This window comes from Notolepis coatsorum (genome assembly GCF_963971535.1).
Source record: "Notolepis coatsorum genome assembly, chromosome: 18".
NCBI lineage: Eukaryota > Metazoa > Chordata > Actinopteri > Aulopiformes > Paralepididae > Notolepis > Notolepis coatsorum.
Window position 1 is genome coordinate 29,447,034 of NC_140182.1, and position 21,739 is coordinate 29,468,772.

A 21,739-nucleotide genomic window follows, 5' to 3' on the forward strand; every position below is an offset into this window, starting at 1 on the left:
CTTTTATAATCTTTACACCAAATAGTCAACACAGGCCAGGAAAAAAACACAAAATATATCATCAGTTTAACCATTAATTGTTTGGCTATATGTGTGTCTGTTTGAGATAAATGTTCTCTTTCTAGGGGCCGGGAGGAGTCCATCCAGCTCTGACAATATTCATCACTATCAAAGGAATCCTACACACTCAGGAGTGCTGAATAAGGACATACATCTTTATTAACTGGCTAGTCTATCATGGAATAATAAAAAAAAAAAAAAAAAAAAAAAAATCTTTATTCATTTATTCATACTCTGATGAAGGCTAGTTTTGGCCAACATGCCTTTTGATTGTTCTATGATGAACTAGTTCGTTAATGAAGGCTTTTAATCTTCCGTTTGATTAAAAGAGTGTCTTGGACTAGTTTTAGTACTATTTAGTGTTATCTTTCAGTCATAGTCAGTAGGACAACAGTAGGAACACTTTATTGGAAACACTTACTTTTGTCTGACCATGGTCACGTTTTAGATAATGTCTTTAATCCGGCTGGCTAGGAGTTCAAAATGAAAATCATTTACATCCACTTTATCAAAAAGTACTTGCATGTGTCACAGATACATGCAGCAAAGTAGAAAGTGTAATACTTGCTTTGAAATGGAGTGGAGTAAATGTACAATGTCCTGTACGATAGAAAATAACAAATTCCTTAAACTTATACTTAATACAGTACCTGAATAAAAGTACTTAGTGTGCCCCCCCCCCCCAACACACGCATACATAATGTGTTGTCTATACTGACCACTACCAAATGTAATATATAATATGTATCCTATCCTATTCTTTGTCACATTTGATATATAAACATAAGAGAAATTCCTTTGCATATTGTTAGGTTCCTGCAGAAACATTTGATCTTCAAAAAGTCTTCTTAGGAATTGAGTATTTAGAGGACACAGATAATGATAAAGTACCCAGGAACTAAATAGTAACAAAATTGAGCTAATGATAAAATATTGTGGAGTGGCTAAGTGCTTATTTTTGTCAGAATCTTTCAGTTGATGATACAAGCATGAAAATTGGCATGAGCAGTCTCCATGGGTTACTTGCCAAGAAAATTGTCCGAGAGTCCGAGACATTTGAAATTTCAAGATGGCGCCCATTTTTCACGTCGTGATGGACCCGTCGTGATGAGCTGGAAACCAGAATCCCGGTGACACGGAGGAGAGGAGAAGAGTTGCCGGTTCGGTTCCCTACGAAGGAGGTGCAGTGTTGGCAGCAGCAACGTTTCCTGACGCCTTCCAGTCCAGATAGGCCAAGAATGTACTGACCCCATACACTATGGTTACCACAGCCGCGAAGAACTGTAGACACAGACACACAAGACTTTTTTGTGATGAAAATGTTTTGTCTCAAATTTCTTCTTGAACAGGCAGGAGGAAGACTTATCAACAAAGGTTAACAAATGTGTATCCAATAGATATAGAATAGTCATTATTCGGTATCCATAGATATAGAATAGTCATTATTCTGTAACCATAGATATAGAATAGTCATTATTCGGTATCCATAGATATAGAAGTCATTATTCTGTAACCATAGCTATAGAATAGTCATTATTCTGTAACCATAGATATAGAATAGTCATTATTATGTAACCATATATATAGAACATTCATTATGCTGTAACCATATTCATTATTCTGTAACCATAGATATAGAATATTCATTATTCTGTAACCATAGATTCTATGGTTACACCTTTGTTGACGCATCTATGACAAGTCAAAATGGCTGCTGTGTAAAGGGCCTAGTGACAAATGTTAGCCTATTGTTTAAAGGGATCTTTTGACATTTTTCTCTTGTAGTTGGTTATTTTCCTGTACCCTGACACTATATTGTGGAGAAAATGTTTACCATGGGGCACAGCTAGCTCAACCTGAGCAGTGCTGTGTCAGGGAAACTAAAGAACACATTGAAAAAAAACTACTGACATTTAAAATGTCAAAGAATCCCTTTAAGCTTTAAACTTTAAAGGGTTCATGTTCTTTCAACGAGAGAGAGAGAGAGAGAGAGAGAGAGAGAGAGAGAGAGAGAGAGAGAGAGACACAGATGCCAAAAAGTACAAAATAGTGTATTATTCCACACTGAAAGTATATTTATTGTACAGTAAGTGTGTGGAAAGTATATGTATACCCATATGTACTTTACTGAGTATACTTGCTATTACAATCACAGCCAGGGCCTCTCTCTCTCCTGCTGCTTCCACGCCCTTATATGGGCACCTTCCTGTCCCTGCTTCCACACCCTGTCACCCAGGATCAATCTACATGCCGGAGACTCGTCAGATCATCACCAGCCCTGATATGAGACCTGCGTTTCCTGCCACTCCGCGTCCGAGTGTTGCTACACCTACCTTGGTACGAGGACATAACATACCTGCTTACTCCCGTCTTTATCCTTGCCTTGACCTAACCCCGTCTCCCTATGCCCAGGATCACCTACCGCCCGGTCTACGCTGTTTTCCCGAGACACCACCAGCCAGAACGTTTCCTGAGAATCACGAGGAGTGACCCTGTTCGCACATGTCGCACATTCTGATCATTTTAGCCTGTCTGCTTGGTATCTAACAATTAAACAACCTAAACCACCTCATTCTCCTCTCCCTTGTGTTCTGCTCTTGGGCTCAAGTTGACGCTACCCTAATAGTAAGGGCATTTTATCAGATATTTGACCGATCTGCAAACTAAATCCTTACCAATCAATTTCTTCACTAATGTGTTTGTAAAGATGTGTAGTAAGATGTATTAAAAAGTTGAAGTTCAAATCCTGCTCAAAGTTGAGGTACTGAATACCGACTTTCGAAAAATCTAAAATGTTCTGTTTGGCCTTGGGTAACTTGTGAGGGGTCAAACTAAATTTTTTTCATGATTCTGAGTTGATTGCAATCATTTATTTTTCACTAAAATCATTCCTTTGTGGAAAAACGGCCACGCCCACTGTAACTGAGGGGTACAATTCCCTGACTGTATTAATAAGTATGGTATCATTAAACCACTACTGTCTTATGTACATTACTACTGGCCATACAGTACACAGGTATCTTATGATGAACACTTCCCACAATGACTCGGTTCCACACAAAACTGGGTTTAAGTATTTATTAGCAGTAATGATAGTACATAATATACTTTACTTTGGATGCGCTTATAAGGCAAAGGAATGTGCGTAGGCAAATCAATAACGTATGTCCATTCTCATATTACGCAGGAGATAATAATACAACCTGAATCTTAGGAATTATATCTATGGTACTCTGGTAAGATAGCGGGAGATACTGGTAGGGTCCCTCCGGTTGTAAGCCAGCAAGGGGAGAGGATTTGTCGGTAGTAGAGTCTGGGTCAACGATGATAAAGAGACTCCAAGTACAGGAGACGGTGCAATAATCTCTTGATCCGCAGACGAATACAGCTGTTCTCCGTAGCATGCAGCTCCGCATGGAAGAAAGCTAGCCGGCCTCAGGCTTCTGAGAGGCGGGCTCGACGTGGCTCCTCACAGGGTAAATCCCACACAATTGTGGGTGTAGGCGATTCTCCGCTCCATCAATTACAGGACCAAAAGCAAATATAATCCAGCCGAAAAGGGCTATGCATTCGTCGGGTAGGTTATCCAGTGTACATGTCCACACGGTCCTCGTCTAGGGCTCCTAGGGTGAAGGCGCCAGGGTGGGCTGCCCAGCCTGGATAAGCACACTAGCTGGTACGAGGAAACGTTGGTGATGCTGGTCACTGTAGAACGGTCGCCGCACGATACACTATACATAAATAGACTATTACTGACTTAATAGAATAGGTCGAACTCGACGGTACAGCGTTAAACTCTGATACTTCAGTTATTAATTCGCACGCGGTCTCAATGCTCTACTTTGGGCCAAACAGTAGAGCACGTTGTATCGTGGGTGAGGCTTCAACTTATTGGGTAACTCACTTAAGACTAAGTGCTTCTGTATTCACCTGCGCCGTATTTATACGTTAGGTGAACAAACTAGTACCAGCTTTATTCCTGTCTCATATCCTTGCGCAGAACCGTTCATGTCCAGGCAAGTCTTTGGCGGTGACTTTGAACCAGACCTTGGAGGTATGGCAATGGCGCCCAAGGGACCGCTGTCCAATAGGAGAACGAAATATTATGGTCTGTACTAGGTTAAAGGGATATTCCGTGTATATGTACAAGGAATACACAAGGGATATCAAACGATATACAAATATTATGAAATATATATCAATCAATAAATATATATATTCGGTTTAATCTGATCCTTCGTAACAGCCGCCTCCTAATTAGTCCCACCTAATTAGATAAGCAGAGACAGATTAACCGCACTGTCCACTACTCAATGTCTGTTGTGAGGGTAGGGCAGTTCACAAAGTCAGGGGGTCATGGTCGTCATCAATAGTGTCGGGGAGCCTTGGCAACTCTATTAGCCTCGCCACGGGCCGGGTGTATGTCCGCCCTTGGACGAGCACTTCTGCCGCTCTGACCTTTCCGTCGGCACCAGTGATCACTTTGCTTACGCGGCCGGCCGGCCACATAGCTCGGGGTAGTGACTGGTCGATAATCATGACGACTGTTCCTTCTGTCAAATTGTCTCTTTCTTTCACCCATTTCTGGCGGGTCTGTAGAGACGGTAGATAGTGGAGTAGGAAACTGTTCGCTTCTTCAGGCCTGTACACTGTCTGTGGTAGCGCGGGGTCCAGCCGCCCCATCAAGAGAGTGTTGGGGGTGACTGGGTCGACATCTGCTACATCGCTCGAGACGTAACCGAGGAGCTTTGAGTTCAATACTCCCTCGAACTCCGTGAGGACTGTCGTGAGGACTTCTTCCGCCACGGTCTGGGCCCCAAGCACGGCGTACAGGGCTGTCTTTATTGAACGTACTTCTCGTTCCCAAGTTCCACCGAAGTGAGGTGCATTCGGGGGATTAAACTGGAAATCAATCTGGTATGGAGCGAGGTGGGTCTTAAGTTCTGGGCCCATAGCTTGGAAGCTCTCTCTCAGCTCCCTTTCTCCGCCTTTGAAGTTTGTCCCGTGATCAGACAATAATATAGACGGTTTCCCTTTCCGCGATGTGAATCTTCGGAAGGCCATAAGGAATGAGTCTGTGCTCATGGTTGGAAGGAGTTCTATGTGTATCGCTCGGGTGGTCATGCATTTGAATACAATACCCCACCGCTTCTCGGTCCCTCTTCCTTTCTTTACATACAGCGGGCCGAAACAGTCCATACCGGTGGAGTGGAAAGGCTTGTCGCCGAGTCGGAGGCGACAGGGGGGTAGGTCAGCCATCCGGGGTATACTGGGCTGTGCTCGCCATTTACGACAGTCTAGACAAGTCCGCTGGAAGCGTCGTACTGCTTCTCTTCCTTGCAGTATCCAATAACGACGTCTGATCTCCGCGAAGACTCTCTCTGCCCCGGCGTGGTGCACGTCCTCGTCGTATTTCTTTATGATAAGCTCTGTGACCTTGTGTCGGCTGTTTAAGACTATCGGGTACTTGACGTCATCCGGTAAGTCTGGGGCTCTCCTCAGACGACCACCCACTCTGATGAGATTATGGGCGTCGCTCTCAGGGGCTAAGTGGAGCAATCTGCTGTCTGACGGGACTGGCTTTGATCCCTGTAGACAGTCTAGCTCGTCGGGGAACGAGTCTCTCTGGGCTCGCTGTGGTGCCACAGGAATGTTTTTAGCTGCGCACTCTCAAGGGTGAGGCAGTCGTCTATGTTGGGGTCTGTGGGGACGAGTGTGTGTGTCAACCCACAGAACATAGGTTTCTTGTTCTCTGCCTCCTCTTCACTCGCCTCCCGTGGGGTGGGTGTAGGCCACTCTTCTTCCGGGAGCTTGAGGAACTCGGGCCCGTCACTATATAGATTGTGACGGGTGAGGTCATCCAGGGACATTCCCCGGGTGATGACGTCAGCTGGGTTGTGTTTTGTGTCCACATACCTCCAGCTTGCTGCTTCTGTTAAATCTTGGATCTCTGTGATTCTGACTCCCACGAAGACCTTGTATCTACACGAATCAGACTGGATCCATGTGAGTACGGTCATGGAGTCTGACCACAAGATTGTTCTTTGCACCGGAATGGTGAGTTCACGTTGGATTAACGTGGCGAGTTGCGCTCCTGCTAGGGCTGCGCAGAGCTCTAGACGCGGGATAGATTGTTGCTTGCGGGGGGCTATTCTTGAGCGAGCCAGGATGAAGGCAGTATGTATTTCTCCTCCCTCCTCTCGGGCACGCAAGTAGGCCACCGAACCGTAGGCTACTTCGGAGGCGTCGCTGAAGACGTGCAGGTCCATCTGGCACGTCTCCGGCCTCACTGTGGGTGGGAAGTAGCTGCGGCGTATGTTGACACCTGGGAGTGAGCTGAGTTCTGTCTCCCACTCTCTCCATGTGGAGGCAAGGTGTTCGGGTATGGGGTCGTCCCAGCCCTGGTCCTTGTCCCATAACGCTCTTACAATCATCTTTGCCCTGGTGGTGTAAGGTAGAATACATCCCAACGGGTCATATTGTCTGGCGAGTGTTCTGTATACACTCCGTCTTGTGGTCGGTAGTGCAGTCGACCTTCCCTGCTCCTTGGTCAGGGGTGTGTGTTTATAATGGAGCGAGTCTGTTTTGAAGCGCCAGACTAGTCCTAATGTCATTTCTTGGGCTTCTCCTGGGATGGTCGCCATCCAGGTCTCGCTGCTTGCTGCCTTGTCCTCTGGGGAGAGGCTGCGCAATACTTGAGGGTCGCTGCTGGCCCACTGCCGGAGATCAAAGCCGCCTTTGATCAGGGAGGCGCGGAGCTTGAGTAGGAGGGCCTCGGCTTCTTCTGGCGTCGAGACGCTTTGCAGACAGTTGTCCACGTAGAAACTATTTCCTACACTTTGTCGGACCTCTTCATCAGCTGCTGGGTCCTCTGCGACGTGTTTTTGCAGTGCAAATGTAGCACAGCATGGGCTGCATGTGGTTCCGAAAGGGAGGACTTCCCATTGATAGATGGATGGTTGCTCGTCCCCGATCCTCTCTTTCCATAAGAACCGCAGCAGGGGCTTGTCCTCCTCCACTAGTCGCACCTGCAGGAACATCCCTTTGATGTCGCCGCTGATGGCCACCTTGTCTTGGCGGAAACGTAGTAACACGCCTAGTAGAGAGGGGCCGAGTGTTGGGCCGGGCAAGAGCTCTTTATTCAGATTTTGTGATCCGATCTGGTAGCTGCAGTTGAACACAATACGATCCTTGCCGTTGTGGTGGACTTTGTGGTGCGGCACGTACCATGATTCGGTCGTCTGATCGGCCTCTTTAATGTCAATTTTCTTTTATGTGTCCCGCTGTGATTAGCTCGTCAATCTCAGCGCGGTACACAGTCGCTTGAGCGGGGTCTCTGGCTAGGCGCCACTCTGTGTTCAATAGATACCGCTCCGTCGCTTCTTTTGGGGCGTGGAAGGTAGGCATACCCTCTCGCCTCAGGAGTGGAGTTGCGTATCTCATCACTCCGTTGACTTTGACTCTCTTTGTCCCCCGCTCGAGGAGGGCTATAGCATAAATGTCTTCCTTGGAACGAATGTCTTTCTTTTCGTTCTTAAAGGGCATTGTCTCTAGTGTCCATAGCCTCTCGACATGCTGTAGGAGGGTGGTGTCTTCTTCTGTCACTCTGGAGTGGAGGCAGCTAGTGGCTGCTGTTCGGTTAGGAGACCTAGCGAGGGGGCCTTGTAGTGTCCATCCTAGGCGGGTCTCGACTGCTGCAGGACAGCCTCTGGGCCCAGTGTGGACCCGGTCCATCGGGACGATGAGGTGTGCATGGTCGGATCCTATCAGCAGGGTCGGGGTGGCACCGTCTATGAGCGGTATAGGTAGTTGACGCAGGTGCACATATTTATCCATCAGCTTGGCGATGGGGTAGGTGTACTGCGACAGGCCTATGTCTTGGCTGGTGAAAGCGTTAGTGATCCTATACCGTCTCTCTGGCTGCCCGCTTGCTGCGATAGTGAAGGAGACATTCTCGCCCTTTATCGTCTTTAGGTCTCTTCTTATTGTCCGAATCGTCATCGTTTCTTCGCTCCCCCGCAGCCCCAGCTGGGCCGCAGCGGACGCGAGGAGAAGGGTCTTCTCTGACCTGTCGTCAAGGACGGCGTAGGTGTCCATGACCTTGTCTTGGTAACTCAGTGTTACGCGGACCACCTTCAAGAGCACCCGGGCGCCCCCGCTACTGGCGGGGTCAATGTACATAACACTTGCCTTTGTGCTGCTTGAGGGTGCAGGCTTTCTTCTGTTACTGTCATGTAGGACGTCCAAGTGGGCTCCGTCACACCGACTACACCTCTTCTTTAAGCGGCACTCGGCTGCCATGTGACTGCGCGCACATCGGTAACAGCGTCGGTTGGACTTTATCCATTGACTCACCTCGTCGGTGGTCATCTTCTTGAACGTGTCACAGTGTGACAGCCAGTGTTCCTTTTCGCAGTACGGGCATACCATCTTCCACTTCTCTTTCATCGAGGGGGTACTGTGGGTCTTGTTGCTCGGTACTGATTCTGCTTGGTGCATGACGGTCACCAGTCTGCGGCCATCGTTTGCTCTCCTAGGTCCCTCTCTGGAGCTTGGTGTACTCCGCACGAACGTATCCAACCGTAGGCTGCTGACTTCTCTCGCCAGGAAGTCGGCTAGGTCTAGGAGGGATGGCTCGGGACCGTTAGGATCACGGTGGTCTCTTTGCCGCCTGAAGCACTCTTGTCGGGCGGGCGGAAGCTTCTCTAAAATCCTCTCGACATTAGAGTTTGCGTGTAGTTCGTACATACCCTTTTCCTTTTGCGCCCCCAGCATCCCTACCAGGGATTGCACCTTGATAGACAGGTCATCTAGTGAGCGATTGTCTGTGGCTGGGGGTAGACGGTCAATATTCCTTATCTCTTGTATTACGTAGTCCCATATGCGTCCATATCGTTGGTCGAGTGCTGCTAGAGCCGCGGTGTATGGGGTAGTAGAGGTGGAATATGCCAGCGCTATATTGTGCGCTCGGGGCACCTTGAGGTGCTTGAGTAGGATAGCATACTTGTACGGTTCATCAGTTACATCGGACATCATTGTCTCTAAGCACATTCGTAGCTCTGTGTACTGTGCTCTGTTCTCGTGTGTGAAGTCCGGGAACGTCGGTGTGCCAAGGTACGATGCCATGGATGGCTGGCACATCGGTGAGCGTTGGAGGAGAGGCCTCCTAGGCGAGTCTCCTCTTACGTGTCGTGGTGGGCTGGTACCTGCCGGGTACCAAGGCCCGTGTACCCAGGTGCTGTTCCTCGGGGCTGGTCGTGCGTCAAGCTCACCCGTGAATTGAGTCGGGGGTCTGTAGCGCAGAGCCACGGGGGTAAAGTCTGGGCTGTACTGGACCTCCTGGTCCTGTGGAGTACGGTGATGCTGTTGGGCTTGACTCTCCTCCTCTCCCTCTTCTTCTTCCTCTGGCAGGTCATCTAGATCCTGTAGTCGTCTATTTAGCCTCTCCGCGGTATAGGCCGGTTCTTCCCTGTGGCTGGGTCTCGCTTGGACCGGTCGGGGAAGGGGTTCGGAGAGGGGTATAGGCTCTCTCTGGTCGCCGGGCTCAGGGTCGCTTGATCGGGTAGGGGAGGGTGCCCTTGACCCTTGTCTTGACGATGCCCTGGAGCCCCGTGCGGAGGGAGGGGGGGTTACCCTGGCAATCAGCTGCTCCATCATCCGGCTCGAAGGACCAATTGTAACTGAGGGGTACAATTCCCTGACTGTATTAATAAGTATGGTATCATTAAACCACTACTGTCTTATGTACATTACTACTGGCCATACTGTACACAGGTATCTTATGATGAACACTTCCCACAATGACTCGGTTCCACACAAAACTGGGTTTAAGTATTTATTAGCAGTAATGATAGTACATAATATACTTTACTTTGGATGCGCTTATAAGGCAAAGGAATGTGCGTAGGCAAATCAATAACGTATGTCCATTCTCATATTACGCAGGAGATAATAATACAACCTGAATCTTAGGAATTATATCTATGGTACTCTGGTAAGATAGCGGGAGATACTGGTAGGGTCCCTCCGGTTGTAAGCCAGCAAGGGGAGAGGATTTGTCGGTAGTAGAGTCTGGGTCAACGATGATAAAGAGACTCCAAGTACAGGAGACGGTGCAATAATCTCTTGATCCGCAGACGAATACAGCTGTTCTCCGTAGCATGCAGCTCCGCATGGAAGAAAGCTAGCCGGCCTCAGGCTTCTGAGAGGCGGGCTCGACGTGGCTCCTCACAGGGTAAATCCCACACAATTGTGGGTGTAGGCGATTCTCCGCTCCATCAATTACAGGACCAAAAGCAAATATAATCCAGCCGAAAAGGGCTATGCATTCGTCGGGTAGGTTATCCAGTGTACATGTCCACACGGTCCTCGTCTAGGGCTCCTCGGGTGAAGGCGCCAGGGTGGGCTGCCCAGCCTGGATAAGCACACTAGCTGGTACGAGGAAACGTTGGTGATGCTGGTCACTGTAGAACGGTCGCCGCACGATACACTATACATAAATAGACTATTACTGACTTAATAGAATAGGTCGAACTCGACGGTACAGCGTTAAACTCTGATACTTCAGTTATTAATTCGCACGCGGTCTCAATGCTCTACTTTGGGCCAAACAGGCCATACTTCACCGCACGTTGTATCGTGGGTGAGGCTTCAACTTATTGGGTAACTCACTTAAGACTAAGTGCTTCTGTATTCACCTGCGCCGTATTTATACGTTAGGTGAACAAACTAGTACCAGCTTTATTCCTGTCTCATATCCTTGCGCAGAACCGTTCATGTCCAGGCAAGTCTTTGGCGGTGACTTTGAACCAGACCTTGGAGGTATGGCAATGGCGCCCAAGGGACCGCTGTCCAATAGGAGAACGAAATATTATGGTCTGTACTAGGTTAAAGGGATATTCCGTGTATATGTACAAGGAATACACAAGGGATATCAAACGATATACAAATATTATGCAATATATATCAATCAATAAATATATATATTCGGTTTAATCTGATCCTTCGTAACACCCACCTTGCCCGCTCTGCCCCCCCCCCCCCCCCCCCCACAATGCATTTCCACTGCTAGCATAACCATTTTTGATTATTTTACTATTTGCCCTTTTAGGACTTATTGTTTAGTGGTAATTGCTAGTTGGTTGGCATTCAGAGTGAGGACGTTTAGAGTTAACATGCTGAAGCCATTTGCAACCTTCATTTGATCATGGACAGACTTCTTTTTACGCCTGATATGTAAGTATTATCTACATCTTTTACTTAGAATATTTCATGTCACTACTCCGGGCGATACACTCTGAGCAGCAGGGTGGGTGATCAAAGCCCAGGATCCTGAGTTCCCAGACTCCAACTGGACTGGCTGGATGAAGAGTATCCATGCAGATGATGTCAAGCAGCGCACACAACTTCCTCCCAATCATTGAAGATCACCCTAATGACCTCAACACCATCTTCACCACTCTCAAAGAGTGCACGCGGCTCTCTGCAGACAGAGTCACTATAGTGACATTCGATCTTCCGATCTGACTGAAGGCTGTGGACATCATAAAACAGACAAATCTATCATTCAGAGGTTGGGTGGATTTCACCTGCTGAAGTCCTACCTTGGATCCATTGGAAACATCATGGAGGATTCTGGACTACTGGAGCTGATCCAGCTGATCTATCCAGGGTGTACGACAGCCAACAACATCTTGGATGGAGGATGTTTTGACAAGGCAATCCGTGCTCACCTCCTCATCGATGCAGCCATCTATCAGCACATCATGAAACATGCCTTCACCTGGTGAAATTAGGACTTTCATGGAGAAGGTAGCTGATGGGAAGAAGGGAGCCAGACACTCAGATCCAGTAGTGGCACTGTTTGAACAGCAGTTTGAAGAAACCTTGCTGAAGGAGGAAGAACGCCTGCTCTCTGGGTGCAGTACCACTACATGGTAGATGTGATCAACGTCTTCATCAGAACTGAGCGGCTTGCAGATCACAAGAGCCACCTGTGCTGCATTGTTAGCAGGATGCTGGACATCTTTGCGGCTGCAGGACATCAGCAATATGCCAAGGGTGCACGGCTGTACTGTCAACTGAAGCAACTTGAAACTTTACCTGCTTACAAGGAGACATTTGAAAGTTTCACTGCCCTTGGAAACCACGTCGTCCGTTACTCCAGCCATGATTGGTCTGGCACCTGGTGTGACATCTGTATGGAGCAGACATTGATGAAGGCAGCCAAGTCAGAAGGTGGACTGAGCAGAGGGAGGATGAGACACAGTGATTCTGGTCACAAGTGCTGGGTGCTCACCCTCAGTCACTTCTCCAATGTCAACCAGCACATGGACGAAAGTGTCAAGAAACATGCTCCGCTCCACAGAGACCTTGGCAAAACACAGATGAAGAGAGATGCTGAAGCAATTGAACTTGCCCTCCAATGGTTTGAGGAGAACAACCCATTCGACCCCGATCGAGACAAGGAGTTGCTTGTGTCTTTCTCAACAGGATTCAGGAGCACAGGAGATCACCCAGTCAATGCTGAGAGAGCAGCAGAAATAGGGAGAGAGATGCAGATCAAGCTGGATGGACAGTCAGTGACATCAACCATGGAAGTTAAGTCAAAGGTACAAGCCCTGTCATCACTCAGAAATATTCCCAAGATCAACGAGAAGAAAATACACCTTGACTCACTCAAGTTGTTCAACCGACTGATCATTTTTGCCCAACGGGATATGACAGTTGAGGAGTATGAGCTGACTCCCTTTCCATTGTCCCTCTTCAGCAATAAAGATCAGAAAATGAACAATGCGAACAAGGCAGGCTTTTCCAAGACTAGCCTGAAGGAGTTAACTGATCCGCTTGACCTCACTAACCAATCCTGCTCCACTCTTGTAGTTGATGGCGGATGGCTTCTCTGACAAGGTCAGACTTGGCAGGAGATTGCCAACAGTTACTTGAGCTACAGTGTCTTGGCCGCCGCTCTCAGAAGATCATTGTGGTCTTTGATGGCTACAACCGATCACCAAAAGATCATGACTAAGAAGTCATGCTGTGATCTCCAGATTCAACCGGATATGATAGACTGGACAAGAGCAACGTTTCTGGACAACACCAATAACAAGAGTGAGATAATCCACCTCCTCTCTTCAACATTCAGAAAACATAACATCACAGTGGGGCAGTGTGACAATGATGCTGACACTTCGATTGTGAGAGAGGCATTGGCCACTGCTACATATGACTGTTGAGGTTAGTAGAATTTGTGTAGGTAGCCTATTTTATTTTTTATAAACTGCAATTACTTTGGAAACAAAAGTATTCACTCTCGAGTATTCAAACTTGAATAGTTGTATCTGGTTTTGTATAGTGCAACACGCTTTGCATATCTTGTTCTATTTTCAGGTGCGGGCAGAAGATGCAGATGTGCTGGTGATGCTAGTACACCATATTCCAAGCACCAACCATCCACTCTTCTTCACAACATCAAAGGGCTCTTATGATGTTAGAAGGATCCGCGAAGCTCTCTCTGAAAGAAAGAGATGCTACCTGCTCTTTTGTCACACCTTCACTAGTTGTGATACAGTGTCTGCAATAGCTGGCCATGGGAAAACAACCTTATAAGGTAATAATAATAATGAATAATAAATATTCTTTTTTCTATTTCACTTTATATTTGAAACAAATCTCAAAGTGCATTTTCTTTGCAGGTTCTGTGCAGGGGACATTGATGAACACATGGACATCTTCCTTGACACACAAGCTACTAAGGATGCAGTGATACAGGCTGGTACTACCATCTTCCAGTACATTTACCATCATGCACCAGGTATTGCTTTGGGTGAAATTCGACACAACATGTTCTCACGGAAGGCAACGGCAGGGCTGAACAAACCAGAAACTCTACCTCCAACAGAGGGTGCAGCTGCACAGCATTCTCGCCGTGCCTATCTCCAAACCCAGGACTGGATCCTTCTGCAGAGTATGTCTCTGAACCCCAGTGACTATGGATGGACATTAGGTGTACATGGCTATGAGCCAGTCCCAACACTAGACCCCATGGCTCCTGAGGAACTACTGCAGTTCACAAGCTGCAACTGTAACAGAGATTGCAGCAACCGGCGGTGCAGCTGCAAGAGGAATGGCGTTAAGTGCATCTCAGCATGTGGAGTCTGTAAAGGAATTTCATGCAAGAATTGTGGTCATGATGGTGGTGAGTCTGGAGAAGACTCAAAGATTGACTCCTGAAGTGATCAGCACTTGTAACTACAAATAAAGCTACTTTCGAATTTAAATATAAGAGTGGGCGTGGCCTTTTTTCAACCAAGGAATGATTTTAGTGAAAAATACATGATTGCAATAAACTCAGAATCATGAAAAAACCCTAGTTTGACCCCTCACAAGTTACCCAAGGCCAAACAGAAATTATTTGATTTTTCGAAAATCGGTATTCGGTACCTCAACTTTGAGCAGTTATTACGAAAAAACATACAGGATTTGAACTTCAACTTTTTAATACATCTTACTACACACCTTTACAAACACATTAGTGAAGAAATTGATTGGTAAGGATTTAGTTTGCAGATTTTCATATGTTTCCCTTACTATAACACTTGCAATGTATTGTTGGTACTTCTCATGTGCTTCCAAACAAATGTTTAGTACAACAGTCATTCATATTCAAACATTCAACAGATGTTTTACCAAACTTAAGTTGTACTTTAGAGTGTACCATTTTGGCGGTCAGGTGGCGTAACGGAGATTGCGTTCGTCACCAAACCCCGCAGCGGCTAGATTCGCCTGTTCGAATCCAGCTCACAGCTCCAGGGTTGTCACCAGCTTGGCTGGCCGTTCACACTAATACAATTGGCAGTATTAGAGGGTGGGAGAAGCTGGCGGGGTGGGTCCGGGTCGTTGTAAACAGCGACTCCTACAGTTCGGTCGGGCGCCTGCTAAGCGCGGATAGGACTTGAGTGGGATAGTGTGATCCTTCCACACGCTACGCCCTCTCAATGAGAATCCGCGCTGCCAGGTGAAAAGAAGCGGTTGATTGGCTGGACGTGTGTCGGAGGAAGCACGTGATAGCCTCCACTCTCCCAGACCGACTGTGGGGGGTAAGTGCGCAGCGACCAGGAAGGGGATTGGGAATTGGCATAACGACTAACATTGGGATGGGAGAAAATCGGAGGAGAATGGAGGGGGGAAAAGATCAATAAAAAAAAAAAAAAAAAAGTGTACCATTTTGGTAAGCAAAAGTAACCAAAAATACATCAAAAGTATAAATTACAGCAGGGTGGCGTAGTGGAGATTGCGCTCGTCACCAATGCAAGAGATTCTGGTCTCGACTCCCCAAGTCAGCGTTGCCTGCGGCTTGGGCCAGTCGTCATACTATCTCAATTGGCAGAGGTAGCGGGGTGGAAAGTCGATGGGTGGGGATTGGACGTTGTGGACATCGACTCCTACAGGTCGGTTGGGTGACGCCTGTACAGCAGAGACAGGAAGTATCGGGGGCAGCGTGAGCCTCCCACGCGTTACTCCTCGCCACGGAGAGTCTGCACTGTCTGGTGAAAAGATGCGACAGGCTGCCTCCTCGTGTACCGGAGGGGACACGTGATGCGGCTTCTATCCTCACTACAGCCGACCAGTGGGAGGCATAGTCTAGCAACGTTCAAGACAGGGGAGGGGAGAATTGAAGGGGAGAATTGGCTATACGAAATTGGGATGGGAGAAAAATAGAAAATAAGGAGAAAAAGTGGATAAAAAAAATAAAAAGTATAAATTACAATATATCTAAGTCTGAAATGCAACCTTTAACACACTAAATACAACTTAAGTGGTTTCAATGTAACACAATTTTGGTATACATTCTGAATACTTCAGAAAGTGTACAAATTACACTTTCAGAAAATACACTTAAGTATACATTTCATGAGACGTCAGTCAGGACCTCAGGTGTAAAGGTTAAAACAGTCCTCCTGGCATTTGTCCTCCTTGGTGACTGATGTCCATCTCACCCCAGGTGGTGAGAGCAGGCAACTGCACCTCCTCATCCATCACCCTCAACATAGGGGCCCCCCAGGGCTGTGTTCTGAGTCCCCTCCTCTACTCCCTGTACACACACGACTGTGTGGCTCAGCGGAGTAGCAATACAATCATCAAATTTGCTGACGACACAGTGGTGGTGGGCCTGATCTCTGCCAACGACGAGAGGGCCTACCTGGAAGAGGTCAAGGTCCTGGCGGGATGGTGCCAGGAAAACAGCCTCTCCCTGAACGTTAGCAAAACAAAGGAGATGATTGTGGACTTCAGGAGGTCGGGGGTCAAGGACTACAGCCCCCTCAGCATCGACGGGGCACCGGTTGAGAGAGTCAACAGCTTTAAGTACCTCGGAGCCTACATATCCGAGGACTTGACATGGACCACACACTGACAGTGTTGTGAAGAAGGCACGACAACGCCTCTACTTCCTCAGGCGCCTAAGGAAGTTCCAAGTCAGTCAGAAGATCCTTAAGAACTTCTACTCATGTACAATAGAGAGCATCCTGACTGGCAACATCACCTCCTGGTTTGGGAATAGCACTGCACAAGACCGAAGCAGACTACAAAGAGTGACACGTTCAGCCGAACGCACAATTGGAGGGGGGCTCCCCACCCTCCAGAACATTTACAACAAGCGTTGCAGGGGCAAGGCTAAGAGAATCATTAAAGACTCCAGTCACCCGAACAACTGCCTCTTTGAACTGCTGCGGTCAGGCAAGCGATACCGGAGTCTCAAGGCGAGCACAGAAAGACTCAGAAGAAGCTTCTATCCCCAGGCCATCAGGCTGCTAAACGAACAATGAACACTACACAACAACAACCATCAAACGCACATAGCACACACATCCACACGCACACACTCACTTTAAACAAACACACTGTAGCACCCACTCCACACACTTTATAGCACACACTCACTTTAAACAAACACACTGTAGCACCCACTCCCCACACTTTATATTTATTGATGAAGGATTGCACTACAACTCGTACACCTTACTGTAAATTGTACCTAAATTGTACCTCATCCCATTTCTGCTTTGCACTATATAGTACTGTACATTAGTACACTGCATAGTATTGTATATTATATGGTAACTCAGTTACGTCTATTCTGCATCGAACATTGTACATATGTCTATACTGAACACTGTGACCTCATTTTCTACTTCTAAATTACATGCTATACTATGTTATTTGATACTATCTTGTCTAGCACAGTCTCTGGAGCGTAACAGTAAGAAGCATTTTGTATGAAAGTATTCTGTACTTCTGTATGACAACTATTAAAGAAACTTGAAACTTGAAACCTTTAAAACACAGTTTACACCCAGCAACATTCCAGGCTGCTCCAGGTCTCCGTGACGACACAGTCAATCATCTACTGAGAGATACTACAATAAACCACTAATGTGTCTTTATAGCTTCAAGTCAGCTACTGATTTGCTGAGCCGTAAAACAGCCGATAAGGGTTGGAATCTGTGTATATGTACGTGTGTGTGTGTGTGTGTGTGTGTGTGTGTGTGTGTGTGTGTAGGTGTGTGTGTGTGTGTGTGTGTGTGTGTGTGTGTGTGTGTGAGAGACAGAGAGAGGGAGAGGCCTGGTCATGTGCTTGTTGTGAACTAACATGGACTGTGGCCAATGGAAACAGTATACCATAAATGTGTGTGTGTGTATATGTGTGTGTGTGTGTGTGTGTGTATAGGTGTGTGTGTGTATAGGTGTGTGTGTGTGTGTGTGTGTGTGTGTGTGTGTGTGTGTGTGTGTGTGTGTGTGTGTGTAATTGTGTAATTGTGTGTGTGTATATGTGTGTAGATGTGTATATGTGTGTGTGTGTGTGTGTATAGCCCAGTGAATATAGTGTGTGTGTGTGTGTGTGTGTGTGTGTATGTGTGTGTGTATAGCCCAGTGTATATAGTGTGTGTGTGAGTGTATAGCCCAGTGTATATAGTGTGTGTCTATAGCCCAGTGAATATAGTGTGCGTGTGTGTGTGTGTGTGTGTGTATAGCCCAGTGTATAGTGTGTATAGCCCAGTGTATATAGTGTGTGTGTATAGCCCAGTGTATATAGTGTGTGTGTGTATAGCCCAGTGTATATAGTGTGTGTGTGTGTATAGCCCAGTGTATAGTGTGTGTCTGTGTGTATAGCCCAGTGTATAGTGTGTATAGCCCAGTATATATAGTGTGTATAGCCCAGTGTATATAGTGTGTATAGCCCAGTATATATAGTGTGTATAGCCCAGTATATATAGTGTGTATAGCCCAGTGTATATAGTGTGTATAGCCCAGTGTATATAGTGTGTATAGCCCAGTGTATATAGTGTGTATAGCCCAGTGTATATAGTGTGTATAGCCCAGTGTATATAGTGTGTATAGCCCAGTATATATAGTGTGTGTAGCCCAGTGTATATAGTGTGTATAGCCCAGTGTATATAGTGTGTATAGCCCAGTGTATATAGTGTGTATAGCCCAGTATATATAGTGTGTAGCCCAGTGTATATAGTGTGTATAGCCCAGTGTATATAGTGTGTATAGCCCAGTGTATAGTGTGTATAGCCCAGTGTATATAGTGTGTATAGCCCAGTGTATATAGTGTGTATAGCCCAGTGTATATAGTGTGTATAGCCCAGTGTATATAGTGTGTATAGCCCAGTGTATATAGTGTGTATAGCCCAGTGTATATAGTGTGTGTGTGTGTGTGTGTGTGTGTGTGTGTGTGTGTGTATAGCCCAGTGAATATAGTGTGTGTGTGTGTGTGTATAGCCCAGTGTATATAGTGTGTGTGTGTGTGTGTGTGTGTGTGTGTGTGTGTGTGTGTGTGTGTGTATAGTCCAGTGTATACAGTGTGTAGTCCAGATATCAGCATATTATTACTGAGAAAGTGGTGCCTCAGCCAAGAGACAAAGGAAAAGGTCTTGTCTCTCTCTGACACGTGACACGAGCAACTCGATTATACCTTATTATCATTATATTTGCATACAACAAGATTTGGGACTCAAACTTAAGGTGTAGTAGTGGAATATAAAAGAAATCACACAGGTAATAAAAGCTAAACATAAAATACTATACAGAAACATAAAATACTATACAGAACATAAGATACAATAAACAATGTTACAATACAATATACAAAATAACAACAACATACAAAATAACAATTACAGTGTCAGACGGTAGTGGGTGGGTATTGCACTGTGGATATTGCACTTGGGAGGTAGGATGTTGCACAGTGTGGGAGGAGGGGGAAAGGGTGAGTTAAGTTCAAGGTGGTGATGGCTCTGGGGAAGAAACTGTCTCTGAGCCTGTTTGTTCTGGCTCTGATGCACCTGTAACGCCTGCCTGATGGCAACAGGTCGAACAGGTGGAAGCCAGGGTGTGAGCTGTCCTTGGTAATGTGTTTTGCTCTGTTGAGGCAGGGGGAGTTGTGTAAGTCCTTTAGGGAGGGGAGGGGGCAGCCGAGTTTATGACCCTCTGAATCGCTTCAGTGGTCTGCTTCAGTGCAGCTGGCGTACCTTTGTTTGGCATTTGTCACCTTTAGTAGTACAGTATATATTATATTCTACTGGTTCTACAAACTAGAGTAGCACAATTCTCTCTCTCTCTCTCTCTCTCTCTCTCTCTCTCTCTCTCTCTCTCTCTCTCTCTCTCTCTCTCTCTCTCTCTCTCTCTCTCTCTCTCTCTCTCTCTCTCTCTCTCTCTCTCTCTCTCTCTCTCTCTCTCTCTCTCTCTCTCTCTCTCTCTCTCTCTCTCTCTCTCTCTCTCTCTCTCTCTCTCTCTCTCTCTCTCTCTCTCTCTCTCTCTCTCTCTCTCTCTCTCTCTCTCTCTCTCTCTCTCTCTCTCTCTCTCTCTCTCTCTCGCGCTCTCTCTCTCGCGCTCTCTCTCTCGCGCTCCCCTCTCCCGCTCCCTCTCCCCCTCCTCTCCCTCCATCTCTCTCTCTCTCCCCTCCCTCAGGTGTGTGTACCTGGCATGACTACATGAGCAAATAGCTTAAGCAATAAAAGTTAAACAATAATTATGTAGGGTGAAGTATAGGGGAGTTGGGGAGAGAGAGAGAGAGAGAGAGAGAGAGAGAGAGAGAGAGAGAGAGAGAGAGAGAGAGAATGATTACCATACACAAAGGCAGGGAAAAGGACTTAACTTAAAGCTAAATTCAGAATACCAATACTCAGTACCAGCTATGATGTCGTTGAAGGGTAAAAGTCTTTCTTAGCACGCTGATGCTCTTCATAGCCAATAAGCCTCCATATCAGACCTGTTATTGGACACGTCGTCCACCACTTTCACGTTACCATCCTCAACAAATATTACAACAGCCACGAAAATAAACACAGGTTTTATCCAACTGCATCTATCGAAGGTTTCTATAGATGGGTTTCCTGTTCACATCAGACAAAAAGGAATGTAATCCTATTCAGAACAATATATATATATATATATATATATATATATTAATCAGTAGTAGATTCAGTAGTAGATATTCAGGCTAGAGGTCAACATTCACCATCATAATCGGTTATTAGTAATTACATTGTGCAGATTGTACAAACCTTAGATAGGAGGAGATGAGGAGGATAGGATGGAGGGGGGTTACATGTACACAGTTAGCAGGTCAGCCTCAAGACAAGGGCCCTCATTCATCAACGTGACTTACTCACAGATATGTGCTTAACCTGTGCGTACGACCATTTCTAAGCAAAGTGTGGGATTCATCAATTTCAACTTGAACTTGACTTCGTGCTTATATTTACGCACAGCTCGGAGCATGCGTAGCTGACGCCCAGTGGTAGAACATCGTTACTACGGCATAAGCGCTCCTCAGTTCTGCATTAGTTTCAACGCGGAAATAAGCTTCCGTGCATTAGTTTCAACACTGGCGTGTTCAACTTCTGTATGACCCGTAATTCATTATAGTTCATTGTAAAATAGCGACAGTAGTGTAATTATAACGGGCTCACACGTGAACAAGAGGTTGGCCTGCTTGTTTGGCACAGGGGGGCAGACGCAGAACACCAACCTCCAAACGCGATTAAATATGGTTTCAAATAAAAAGCGAATTATTTTGTGTCATGTTTCCAAATAAGATTGGTCACGAAATGCTTTCTACTTCAATTTGTTGGTTAGAATAGATGACCTCCGTTGAAACTTCACTGAGACTAACAGTCTATTTGTGAGCTCCCGCACAGATGTGATAATAATAATAATAATAATAATAATAATAATAATAATAATAATAATAATAATAATAATAATAATAATAATAATAATAATAATAATAATAATAATAATAATAATAATAATAATAATAATAATAATAATAATAATAATAATAATAATAATAATAATAATAATAATAATAATAATAATAATAATAATAATAATAAATAGCTTCATTTTATATAGCGCCTTTCAAGAGACCCAAGGTCGCTTTACATAGATAGGGGGGGGGGAATAACAAAGTAACAAACATAGTGGACAGACACAACATATAAATATGATGATGGAATTCATTCAAGTCCTCACCACCCTCGGGTCTTTGCCACCGGCACGGTCCATCGTGATATTGGAGATGGATCGAGCAATAGACTGTTACTGTAGCTGTCAAAGCTCCATCACAAATGCAGTTATGTGAATAGAAAGGGATTCCACTCAGTCAATG

At 46.0% G+C, this 21,739-nt stretch overlaps 1 protein-coding gene across 1 annotated transcript in view; it reads right to left on the reverse strand.

Moving 5' to 3' along the window:
* Positions 1–253: 253 nt before the first annotated feature.
* LOC311245619 (plasmolipin-like) overlaps positions 254–21,739 on the reverse strand; it is a 48,056-nt gene continuing 26,570 nt past the window's right edge. Inside the window, exon 4 of the mRNA XM_084335528.1 lies at positions 254–1,341. Coding sequence (XP_084191654.1) covers positions 1,231–1,341 — 111 coding nt within the window. The 3' untranslated portion in view covers positions 254–1,230. The remainder of the gene's footprint in view (positions 1,342–21,739) is intronic.